Source organism: Lytechinus pictus, chromosome 5, assembly GCF_037042905.1.
Source record: "Lytechinus pictus isolate F3 Inbred chromosome 5, Lp3.0, whole genome shotgun sequence".
NCBI lineage: Eukaryota > Metazoa > Echinodermata > Echinoidea > Temnopleuroida > Toxopneustidae > Lytechinus > Lytechinus pictus.
This window is the reverse complement of record NC_087249.1, coordinates 44904790-44917919: the sequence shown is the minus strand read 5'-3', so window position 1 is coordinate 44917919 and position 13130 is coordinate 44904790. Positions and strand designations below refer to the sequence as shown.

Genomic DNA, 13130 nt, shown 5'->3' with positions numbered 1-13130 from the left:
TTATGTAGAATAAAGAGGAGCAGAAAAAACTTTCTTTTATATTTAATAAATTATGCCATTTATGGCTTTAACGTTAAACTTAATAGTAATAATAGATTCTAGGCCTAAATAGAATTAAAGTCTTTACTTTAGTTTAAAGGACAAATCCACCCCAACAAAAAGTTGATTTTAATAAATAGAGAAAAATCCAACAAGCATAACACCAAAAATTTCATCAAAATCGGATGTAAAATAAGAAAGTTGTGACATTTTAAAGTTTCGCTTAATTTCACAAAACATGAGTTATAATATATGCACATCCTTGTCGTTATGCAAATGAGGAGACTGATGACATCACTCACTCACTATTTCTTTTGTATTTTATTATGTGAAATATGAAATATTCTAATTTTCTCCCTGTTGTCGTGTGAAATAATAATTAGCATTGTTTAATACTGGTTGGTTCAGTCAAGTTGGTTCTTATTGTCAAAAAAACTCAAATCTATAAAAAATGAAATATTGTATACTATAGGCCTAATTCAAACAATAAAAAACAAAAGAAATAGAGAGTGATGGACATCATCGACTGAGTCACCTAGTTGTGCATATCACTGTTTTGTGAAAAATAAGCGAAACTTTAAAATGTCATAACTTTCTTATTTTACATCCGGTTTTTATGAAATTTTCAGCACTATGCTAGATTGATTTTTCTCTATTTATTCAAGTCAGCATTTTCCTGGCGTGGACTTGACCTTTAAGTTTAACATTAGATTTCGAGTTTGAAAGATCTTGAGACTGGACGTCATTTGCAGTGAGCTAGTGGCTTCGCCCTAGTCTTATGGACCGAAGATGAGCTGCAAGCAGATCTTTTGGTTGGTAACCATGCATGGTAACATAACTAAGGTCCAAATGAAATTTAAAAATATGGCGATGCCAAGGGCCAGGCCAAGCAAAGCAAGCAATGTGAATGTCCAAATGAGAATTCAACAATGATGTTGAGATCAAGCCGAAATATAATATAGTAATTCTCGATCTTGAAACTCAGAAAAGTGGTGACCAGCTTGAAATGTGATTGAGAGACTAGCTATACTAGTTAGATCTGATGACATTTGCAAAGAATTACTGGTGCGGAAATTTGCTTTAAGTCGGCTGATGCATCAGCACCGACCACGTTAGGATAAATCCTATGTGGTAGCTGTAGCATCATAAAAAAAACTAAACCAGGCCAAGGTTGTGATATTTCATTGTCAAGAATCCAAGATACACTACCAGTCACCATTCTTTGACTACCTGTTTCACCAGAGAACAATAGATTCGGTCCACTGAATCTATTATTCTCTGGTGAAACAGGTAGTCAAAGAATGTTGGCTAGTACTGTAGTATTGATTTATGAGATTGAGGTACCGGGGCTTTTGTACATGTAAAACAGTTACCAGTGTTCATCATGTTTTTAAGGTCAACTCGGCACTGCCTCGATATTAAATCATGCAGGTGAGACTGCCAGAACTTAGAAGCATTCCACTTGTTGAAGAGAAATAATTTCAGACTTCAGATGCATGTTATTAATAAAGTTATTAGATACAATTTTTTAATTTTCTGGGAATTCAAATATGTGCTGATGCAGCCTGAAAAGAAATACATAGAAATTGGTTTTTGTGTTTTGTGTTTGAAAAAGACTGTTTTGGGATGATCTGAGAATATTTCCTTTTGTTTTGATGAAAGCTTAGGCCCCTTTTTGACTTTCTGAATTAATATTTTGTCTGTTTCCATTGCAGATGTACCTTCTGGTCGGCAAAAGTCATCTCAATTGCGGACATTCACACATCACCATGGCAACAGTTGGGTGTCAGCTCTGTAGCAACTCAACAGAGGCTATTGAGTTGTATGAGAGCAAGTTCCTTTACCTGAAGCCGATTGCGAAAATCAACATCTCTGTGACCTTACCCCAGATGAAAACACCAGGTCAGTTGAAATCACTTTCCTTTTCCAATATCTAAAAAATTTTCTGATAAAACAATTGGCTGTTCGCAAGTTTTTGTTTCAAGCAACTGCAGAATTTGCACAGAAGTAATGAATATTGTTTATTATAATCAATAGAAGAAGGAAAAGGTAAGAAATGTGATGGAATGATTTCTCATTGGGTGAAGGGTTTGCATAGCAAACAATATCAAGCCCTGGCAATTGGCCATTCAATGTGAAATGTATAAGTCTCCTCTAATCCATAATGTCTCGGGTTTTCATTATTCACTGCACTGAAACCAGAAGAAAATTGAGTCACATGACTATGTGATATCATTGGAAATATGCATTGTGTTGATATTTTTTTTTTTTCTTCACAGGGAAGTCAATCAGCAATTGGGAGGTAATGGAAAAGCTGAAGAAGATGGCCAAACCAGACTCTTTCCTTGTCTTGCGGGTCACCAAAAGCTCACTGGACTTCCTGCGATTCGAGGCTGAGCTTGAAGCACGCTCCATCATCAAAGTCATGATCACAAGACTGGACACGAAGAGCATCAAGCTTAGCGGGTTCACGGAGGTCATGAAAGTGCGAGCCGCCGAGGCAAAGATCCCTTTCCCAAACCGCCACGACTGGGATGTCTTCTTCCGGGATGCAAAGAACATGAATGAGAACAATCCTGGGGAGAGACCGGATACAATTCACGTGGAGAGTCTACCGGTGCGATGGTTTGCCATCGACGTCGAACCGGACAAACCAAGCGAGATCGTGGTGAGGAATGTCTTTGGCACTTGTGGCGTGATCAGGAATATTGACATCCCGATGTTGGATCCATACAGACACGAGAGTCAAGTGACTGGAGGGAACTTTGGAAAGATCTCTAGTCTCGGCACCAACCTGACATTTGATGTCTACGTGCAGTTCATGGAGTACATTGGATTTGTGAAAGCAATGGACACCTTCAAAGGCATGAAACTCATGAGAATTGGACAGGAAGAAAAGTCTTATACAGCTGAAATCAAGGTATGATCCTTCCCCAATAACTTGTTTTAGCTCCAGGGCCCCGTTGCATAAAAGTTACCATTATGGTAACTCGACCATCCAATGATAACTACGGTGGTAACAATGGCCAGTCAAAATCAGGGACTCCATGACATGAAAATTACCATTGGATTGCAAAGTTCCCATAATAGTAGCTTTTAAGCAATGGAGCCCATAGCTTTCAAAGTAAGTGATAGACAATGGATTCTTAAATCCATTATACATGTAATTCCTCCTCAGCTACATGTACATTTAATTAAATTATCTAAAAACATTATTTCAGGCAGATTTACCCTAACTCCCTTCAATGTAACTTCTGAAGGGTTCCATGGCAAAGAAGAAGAGTAGTGGTTTCACGGTACACCATGTATTTTTTTCGTGGGCACCTGTACCGAAAAGGCCACCCAAACTTTGGGTGGTTTGGTGGTCCTTTTCAGGACTAACATACCGGTATGCCCATGAAAGAATACATAGTGTACCATGAAACCACTACAAATTCTTGAGTATGATTGACATTTGGTAATGGTTACTATTGACGCTACCATTGGATGGTAGCAAAGTTTGATACTGATACCATAATAGAATCTTTTATGCCACAGGACCAAGGAGGAGGTGGGGATATGCAGGCACGTGGAATGAGACACAATAGTTTTGAGAGCCTGACTATCGTGCTAAAACAATCTGGTCCCTGACATGTTATTTTAACTGGCTGGATCCACGCCTGGAAGTATGTAATGTGTATACTATACCCAAGGAAAAGTTAAACTTGGAAGCCAAGTGAGTTGTGACCGACCTGCTTATACAGTGCGTCCCACAAAAAACGAAACCGAGATTTATCGATGATTTATCATAATTTAATCACAAATACAATAGACAAATGACCTACCATTGTAAAGCTTAGAATCTCCTCTTTCATCCTAAATTACCTAGATTATTTCTCTTTCACGCATGAGTGAGCAAAAACAATTTGAAGAGGGGATACCAAAAATTCATTTGGCGGGCTGTATCTGGGTTTCAAAAAGAAAACCACATTTTTAAAAAGTTCAATATCTGCTCTTTAATTTAATACCTCAATTTTAGAAAATGGTCAAGAAATAACAAAGTTCTGGTTATTTGAAATAAGGCTTGAATTTCATTAATTTCATGAAATAAAGAGGTTTTACAGGCTAGCGTTCAAACTCACTCGACACTCCGTTTTGTTGACGATCAGCTATGCATTAAGTCTTTTGTTAACCATGCGATAGCTTCTGTGGGAAACCGGTGAAAACACGTTTATTTAATGAAATTATGGAAATACAAGCATTGTTTTGAGGGACCATAACTTTCTTACTTCTTGACCATTTTTTTGTGATTAAGGTATCAAATAAAAGAGCAGATATTGAACTTTTTAGGCATGTGATTTTCTTTTTGAAATTCAGATACCCCCCGCCAAATGAGTTTTTGGTAACCTTTCTTAAAATTGTTTTTGCTCACTCATGCGCGAATGAGGAATAATCTAAGAAATATCAGATGAAAGAGGAGATTCTAAGCTTTACATTGATAGGTCATTTGTCTATTGTATTTATAGACGTTATGATAAATCATCGCTAAATCACGGTTTCGTTTTTTGTGGGACGCACTGTATATGCCTTAAAACTCCATTGTCTTCTTTCAGTCGAGAAATAAAATTACATAACTTTGAAATTCACAAGAATGAAACAGTATTCCATGCTGATCATGTGTATTCATGTTTTGATAACATCGTTTCATTTGTCGATAGTTTTGGAGAGGTTATCATCTTGAAAAAAAATGCTGTTCACTTCAACAATCATGTCTGCTTGTAAATCGGGCTATATGTAATGTATACATGAACTGAATCATTTCTTGTTTGATAGGTGGACTTTGATAAGACAAGACATCTCAGTGCAAAATCAATGAAGAAGAGAGAGAAGGAACGGCAGAAGTTGATAGAATTGATAAGAAAGAGGGAAGAGCAAAAAAGATTGGAGAAAGAAGAGGAAGAGAGAAAGAAAGAGGAAGAAAGGTAAGTACTCAAGATTTACATATCACTATATACATGTACATCAAATGTTTATTCATCTATGTTGGTAGGAAAAAATAGAAAACATAAGATAAATGGATATATTATTTGCCTGTAATCCATATGTTATATTTCAATGAAGTATTTTTGTGAGCCCTTGTTTAGTTGTTTTGTTTTCATAATAGTTTTTAAAGGTTTTTTGGAGGGGGTTGGTGGGGGGCCAGGAAACTTGTAATCATTTAAGATTCTGTTTTAGAAATTGATCAGAAGAAATTGGTGTTATCAGGAAACGGGCACATTCTACTGCCCTACTGTGTCAAAGTACAGGAGAGTAACAAAAGAGTATTCAAATTTCATTTGAAAAGAGCCAAAACATGTTAGTCACTCACTTTATAGGTGTCAAGGTCAGCATGATGTTAATTTAACCAGCCATATCTCAAAGCAGGATCAGTATTGTTTTATACAAAATTTGGCATCACATTATTAACTTCTAATAATGGATAACAAGCAATCATTAATTTGTTATCTTTTATTCGATCAGTTTGAGAACACTTTACAAGAAAAATAATTATCCACCCATGCATTTAGGAAGAAGAAGGAGGAGGAGATCAAGCTGAAGCAATTGCAAAAGCAGATGAAAGCACAGCTGAGGAAGAACCGACAGACAGAACGAGAGGAGAGACGGAGACAGAAGAGAGAGGAAAGGAGATTGCAGAGAAAGATAATGATGGAGGAAAGGAAGCTTGTCTTGGCTCAGAGGAAACTAGAATCCATCCGTCTTCTGACGGTGCTCCTCGAGAAAGTTCAGGTACATGCTTCACAGAGATGGCAAGTCGCCAACCATTCATTTTAGGCAGATGTGTCCTTTTTTTTTTCTTTTGTTGTAAATAAGCCGTTCCTTTTTGGCATACATGCATACATGTTCCTTTTTGCTATGAATAAGGCCATATATAGGGACAGTGATTTTCTGTTTTACTGGTAAATAAAACGGAAATTCCGTTAAATTCTGTTTGGTTCTTATACTTTTCATGTAAAAATTCATGGAATTCAGGTTTTTGCTGTGTACATTTTCAGTGACAATACAGAATTTTCAATTTTTAGATCAAGTTGAAACGGAATTACAGATTTTTAGAAACGGAAAATACCATTTTTTTAAACGGAAAATCACTGTCTCTACACAGGCCTCTACAAAAAAAAATTTCATCACTTGCCCGACAGGGCAAGTGATGAAAATATTTTCTTGCCCGATAGAAAAAACTGCTTGCCCAATTTGTTTTATTATTTTCTTTCATTATTCTTTTTTACAACGGTACTATTATTATTTATGAAGGTCATATAAAATAAAAACAATTGAGAATCATGTACAGTAAAGAACACAAATTTATAATTATATATTTTCAGCAAAGTAGGCCTGAGTCATTACGCTTATTTGTAAGAAAAAAAAACTTTTGCTATAGTACTAGTAGATCTAAATGGGCGTTAAAGGTTAAAAAAGTGTTAACAAAAAAAAAAAAAAAAAACCTTCCCCCAAAAGTTGCTAAAATTTCATATTTTGCATTTTTAAATCCATGAATGGTCATCTGTTTGCCACATTTCCTGGGAATTGTTTTGATTTAGTTGGAAACTATCAAGAAAATGAAAAATATTCAGCTCTTTGTTGATTCTGGAAAAGATCGTTTTATGATGTAAAAAAAAAAAAAAAAAGGCCTTCACCAACTGGAGTGGCTAAAATTTCACATTTTGCATCTTTAAATCCATGCCATTTATTTTCCATATTTCCTTGAAATTGTTTTGATTTTGTTGGAAACTATCAAGAAAATTAAGAATATTCACCTCTCTCTTGTCTTTTCATCATCGTATTATGATGTTACACTCGGTCAATATTTTTTTATATTGTGGTCCCACTTGTAGACTTTCATGGTGTTGCAACATTAACACTTGTTCAACACCATGAAAGTCTACATGTGGGACAACAATAAGAAAAAACATTTACCGAGTGTAACATCATCAAAATCAGAGTCAAGAAAGAGCTGAATATTCTTCATTTTTTCGGTTGTTTCCAACTAGATCAAAAACAATCTCAAGGTAATATGGAAAATAGACGTCCATTTCATGTATTTAAAGATTAAAAATGTGAAATTTTAGCCATGTTTGCCTTTTTTTTTTTCTTTTTTTTTTTGGAAGGGGGTTGCATCGGCAAATTGCGCAAGATAGTAGCGCATGCGCACATAGAACGTAAGATGAGATGGCACGATTCTTCTAACGAGGTACCTGGCGATAAATTATCTGTATTTGGCGCTGATTTTACATCAGTTTCCACTGTCTTTTGACTGGTTTGACAATATATGAGAGATAGCATGGATAGTTGTGATTATCACTGACATTTTATTATTTTATTTTCAAAACAACCACTTGCCCGATCGGGCAATTGACTTTGAGAAATGCTTGCCCGCCCGTCATTTTCACTTGCCCCGGGCAAGCGGGTTTGTCGCGCCCTGTCTACATATATTCTGTATGTTTTGTTGCATAAGTTGGTATCTTCATACATTAATTTCTGTGTTGAGTGCTCAAGACTCTGCAAAATTGCATTCAAGTAAATATTATTTTTCACAAATTCATTAATTCACAGCAGACCAACTTTGTAGGTTCATTATAAAATACAGGTGTACATGAAATCACAATGGCGTGAATTCACAAAGGTGGTTTTGAAAACCCACGGTTGAGTCCATAGTTTATGCAGATTTCATGTATAAATTACGCTTAATTTACCGTGTATATTAAAAAATGTCTATTGCTGATGGGCGCTTTTGCCACAGTGCGCCAACTTGACGCCTGTTACCGTGGTTATCCACGCTATTTTATTAATGAGTCCACTGTTTTGAAATAATGAGTCCACTCTTCAAACAGTGGACTCATTAATAAAATAGCATATCTAACCATGGTAACAGGCGTCAATTTGGCGCACTGCGACAAAAGCGTGCATCAGCATTGGACATTTCTTATACACGCACCCGATACGCGCTAAATTAAGCGTAATTTATACAGGAAATCTGCATAAACCATGGATTCAACCATGGGTTTTCAAAATCACCTTTGTGAATTCGGGCCTTTGAATTTAGACAGTTTCTTCCACAATCAAACTATAAAGCGTCAGGTGTTTCAAAAAGATTTAAGTGTGATTTTAAGTGGTGCTTAAATGTTGACACACATAGTATTTAATGTGCAGTAGCAAGCGCCTTTTTAATATGATGCAGGGAATAATTTTGCTTTTCAAATATGAATAGCATTTTTGGTCGTAAGAGAAAAGCTCTTAACTAAGTAATGTACAGTCCTATGTAAAAATATGCTATACAAAAGACTTTATACATAGCAGTCTTTCAAAAATGTGGAGCAAATTGCAATGTGATACCAGGAAAATTATTTCCTGTGATGTAACCAATGCAGTGATATATACCGTACGCAACTGGATATATAGTGACTATAATCACACTTAAATCTTTATGAAACACCCCAGAACAATTTAAAGTTTATCATTTAAATTCATATCGTTGTTATCTCTTTGTATGTACATGTAGGCCCTGAGGCAGGAAGAAGAGGTAGCGCAAAAGCTGTATGAACTCGAGAAGGCTCGACAGGAGCAGCTACAGAGAGAGAAAGAACAGAAAGAAGCGGAGGAGCGAAAGAAAAAGAGGGCAGAAGCACGGAAGGAAAAACAACTCAGGCACAAGGAAAAGAAACTCCGATCTAAGATTATCAACGCTTTGAAGGTGAGAAATAAACTCTTATCTCACTTTATGCCATCAAAATTAATTTTCAGCTAAATATCTGTTTTGAAAAAGAGATTCTCAGCATTAAAATGATACATAACACTATTATTGGATGAACCTAGCCCTCATTACAAAGAAAAAACATTTCCTAAAATGGAATGCTACTTTTAAGAAATAAGGGGTAATCAAAAACTAACAAGGGTATTGAGCATACTTACTCTCAAACTATTGTGCAAAGGTGACAAAAATAGGGTGAGACCTTAATAAAGATTCCCTAGAAGGGATCCTCACATTCACTCTAAAGTTGTCACACTAATTAAGCATGTTTCCTGTTTATAATTAAAGAAGTATTAATGGAAGATCTAAACCATTTTAATATATGGGGGTTAAAAATAACGGGAATACATAGGTTTCAGGAAGAGAATAACGTAATTTTTTGTCTCACCTGCATAGCAGAGTGAGACTATAGGCGCCGCTTTTCCGACGGCGGCGGCGGCGGCGTCAACACCAAATCTTAACCTGAGGTTAAGTTTTTGAAATGACAGCATAACTTAGAAAGTATATGGACCTAGTTCATGAAACTTGGCCATAAGGTTAATCAAGTATTACTGAACATCCTGCCTGAGTTTCATGTCACATGACCAAGGTCAAAGGTCATTTAGGGTCAATGAACTTAGACCATGTTGGGGGAATCAACATCAAAATCTTAACCTAAGGTTAAGTTTTTGAAATGTCATCATAACTTAGAAAATATATGGACCTAGTTCATGAAACTTATACATAAGGTTAATCAAGTATCACTGAACATCCTGCATGAGTTTCACGTCACATGACCAAGGTCAAAGGTCATTTAGGGTCAATGAACTTTGGCCGAATTGGGGGTATCTGTTGAATTACCATCATAACTTTGAAAGTTTATGGATCTGATTCATGAAACTTGGACATAATAGTAATCAAGTATTACTGAACATCCTGTGCAAGTTTCAGGTCACATGATCAAGGTCAAAGGTCATTTAGGGTCAATGAACTTTGGCCAAATTGGGGTATTTGTTGAATTACAGCCATAAATTTGAAAGTGTGTTGGTCTAGTTCATAAAACTTGGACATAATAGTAATCAAGTATCACTGAACATCCTGTGCGAGTTTCAGGTCACATGATCAAGGTCAAAGGTCATGTAAGGTCAAAGAACTTTGGCCACGTTGGGGGTATTTGTTGAATTGCCATCATATCTCTATAAGTGTATTGGTCTAGTTCATAAAACGTGGAAATAAGAGTAACCAAGTATCACTGAACATCTTGTGCGAGTTATAGTAGTTTTCAAAATCAGCACTGCTGCTATATTGAATCGCGTGATGCAGGTGAGACGGCCAGAGGCATTCCTTGGGTCTAACTCTCAAAACAAGCTATTATGTTTGTTCAATACATCCATTTTTATAGTGCATAGAAAAAAAGTATACTCTTTCAGAAAATACTAAAAACTGGAATTTGACCATTCTGACCAAAACCACTCTTGATGTCTTCTAACTGAAATCAGTTCAAATCTTACGGTCCATACCTTGTCATGTATACAATCAAGTAGTAAGTCAACTCTGTTTTCAATTGCTAAGCTTCATGTTACAGGATCCTGATATTTTTGCGTGAATTTATGCTTTATAGTTGGTGAATGCTGAAAGTATTTTTATTGTTTTGCCTTATTTCCATGGAAACAGACCAAAGAAGAGAAAGCTCAAGAGGAAAAACGTGAAAAACTCAGGAAGCAACTGACCAAAACAAGACTGAGGTCCAGCATCGTTACGGCATCTTCGTCGAGTCACCGTCCTACCACACCGGAACAACCATACACCATCCAAACACAGATGATATCACCAGAGGCTTTGCAAAGGCTTGAGGAGTATCATCGCAGTTTGGCCATCTACCAGAGGCAGCTTGCAGCGTACCATCGGAATATGGCCAGTCACTCGTACTACCAGAACAGAAACCAGCAAAGACGGTTTGGGAGCTTCCGCTCACCATATGGAACATTCACACTGAAAAAGAGACAGTATCAGAATTGGAAAGATAGGGATCATTCACATCGGGGAAGGGACCGTTACAGGTCCAGGTCAAGATCTAGAAGTAGGAATAGAACAAAAAGTAGGTCTAGGAGTAGGTCTAGATCTAGATACAGGACGAGGTCAAGGACAAGATCAAGGTCTCGATCTAGGACTAGATCAAGGAGTAGGTCACGGACAAGGTCAAGAACAAGATCTAGATCAAGAGAAAGGTCTGAGCCAAGGTCTAGCTCCAGAAAATGGAAGAGGGAAAGATATAGGACTAGATCTAGGTCTAGATCTAGCAGCAGATCTAGATCAAGAGAGAGGTCAAGATCTAAGACACGTGAAAGATCAAGGTCAGAATCTGAGGAAAAATCTCATTCAAGATCTCAGAGTCGGGACCAAGACAAAGCCAGAAGTAGGTCAAGTGTCAAGTCTAAATCTAAAGCTAAGAAGAAATCTAAGTTAAAAAAGAAATCAAAGTCAAAGCATAGATCAAGGTCCATAGACAGGTCCAAGTCTGGAGATATAAAGAGATCCAAGTCAAAAGAAAAGTCCAGATCAAGAGATGGCTCTCGGAGCAGATCTGGACATAGGTCAGAGTCTAGGGAGAGATCAAGAGATGATTCCAGAGCTTCTGAACCCCCATTCGACAATGAAGTTGACAGTGTACATGAATCACCCATTCGGTCTAAATCTGGAGAAAGAGACAATGAAGACAAACAGCGTGAAGATGTGTCTCCGAGTAGGTCCCAAGCCAAGGAGACACTCACCTCAGGGAATATGTTGGGAGATTCTCAGTCCCAAAAGGGTGATGACGAGAGTGCTGCATCGGGTGGGTGTAGTTCAGAGGAACCAAACCCTGTGTCTGTAGCTTTTGCAACTTGCGATCAGGATGATTTGGCTTCAGAAACTTTAGGGTCTGCTGAAAGGGTTTCCCCGTCACCAAATCATGGTGATGAATCAAATGAGGTATCAACTCTGAGATCTGAGAAAGAAGAAGTTGAATCGGTGAAGGTGTCAGAGGCCACTTTACCTCAAGGCGATGACGACGATGAATCTTCTGTCGGGTCCGAGTCGGAGGACAGAATCGGGTCTGGAAATGCATCAAGGGCTTCCACTCCGCAAAATGAAGACGAAGTCAACACTAATTGGGCTTTTTGATACATCCTGGGGGGGGGGGTGGTTTGCTGGGCCACATTATCATCACCGTAGGAGGTGCAGCAAGAAAATTACAATAGCTTATGTCATAAAACCAATCATAAATCATGAAATTGATTGTCTACTTGTAGTTGATTGTTGGTCTTCATCGTGCTTCAGATTTTTCTTAAAATTTTGAAGTTAGAGGTGCATTAATTTCAGATCTGACAATGGTAGGGGCGCAGGTTTGTTTTATTCTGTGTAGTCTGAAATACATCTTTCCCCCCTTTTTTTCTAGGGAGGATGTAGGTTGTATGTATGTACATGTATGTGCTCCAAGTCTTATTGGTATTTGATCAAACCTCATTTCAATGTTTATTACACAAGAATAACTACAATGTGCAAAACATGTGTTATGTGAAAATAAGGCTTTGTTCTTCCAAGAAAGAAGATCAATTTTTCTTTTTCAGTTTTCTTTATCCTACAGATTAAGGGCTTTCATGCAAAAGTAACACCTAATTTTGTAGGTGTTTAGTTGAACCCTCTGCCAATTTTTATTCAACAGGGATAACTATATGCAATCTATATTGTGCATGGCACGTTTTGTGCAGGGCATTTTTGTGAAGATGAAACATTCAAAGAAGATACAATTGTTTTTATTTGTTTTATATTGTTCCCCAGTTTCTTTGTCCTAAGATATAGGTTTGTTATCATTAAAATATGTAGGTACATGTATTTTCTTACTCCATTGACGCTTTTTGATTGATTCAACATGGACAACTATTTGCAATGTCTCACCACATAAATGAAGACAACCTTTAAAGTGTAAAGAAAGAAATTTATGAGTTTGTTCAAAATTTTCTTTTTGAATACACAGATTTGTATTATGTCAAGGTTTGATTCGAGAAATTGAGACAAAGTTACCTGAATTAGTTTGTCTGTTATTTTCCCCTTCACTGATTGTACTTCATGAATATGTCGGTATTCTTAATGCACCAAGCCATTAATTTATCATTGAACATACCAGATGAGAGATGTTTCTTCAAATCTCATGATCAGTTACATTTTCAGGTTATACTTTTTAATGCTCTTACTTGCCATAAACCAAAAAATAACTACCCAAACATCTGATCTCGGCTGCCATTCTCGCGATTTGACATGCACATCCATTACTGATATAAACTACAAGCCA

At 36.9% G+C, this 13130-nt stretch overlaps 1 protein-coding gene across 4 annotated transcripts in view; it reads left to right on the top strand.

Moving 5' to 3' along the window:
- LOC129261487 (A-kinase anchor protein 17A-like) overlaps positions 1-13130 on the top strand; it is a 14901-nt gene extending 1771 nt beyond the window's left edge. For 3 of the 4 annotated variants that reach the window (XM_064099075.1, XM_064099074.1, XM_054899549.2), the window contains exons 2-7: positions 1755-1941; positions 2319-2959; positions 4852-5000; positions 5586-5805; positions 8573-8764; positions 10475-13130. In XM_064099075.1, coding sequence (XP_063955145.1) covers positions 1755-1941; positions 2319-2959; positions 4852-5000; positions 5586-5805; positions 8573-8764; positions 10475-11962 — 2877 coding nt within the window. In that variant the 3' untranslated portion in view covers positions 11963-13130. Of the gene's footprint in view, positions 1-1385; positions 1471-1754; positions 1942-2318; positions 2960-4851; positions 5001-5585; positions 5806-8572; positions 8765-10474 lie in introns of those variants that run through there. The other variant, XM_064099076.1, reaches the window with a different exon arrangement.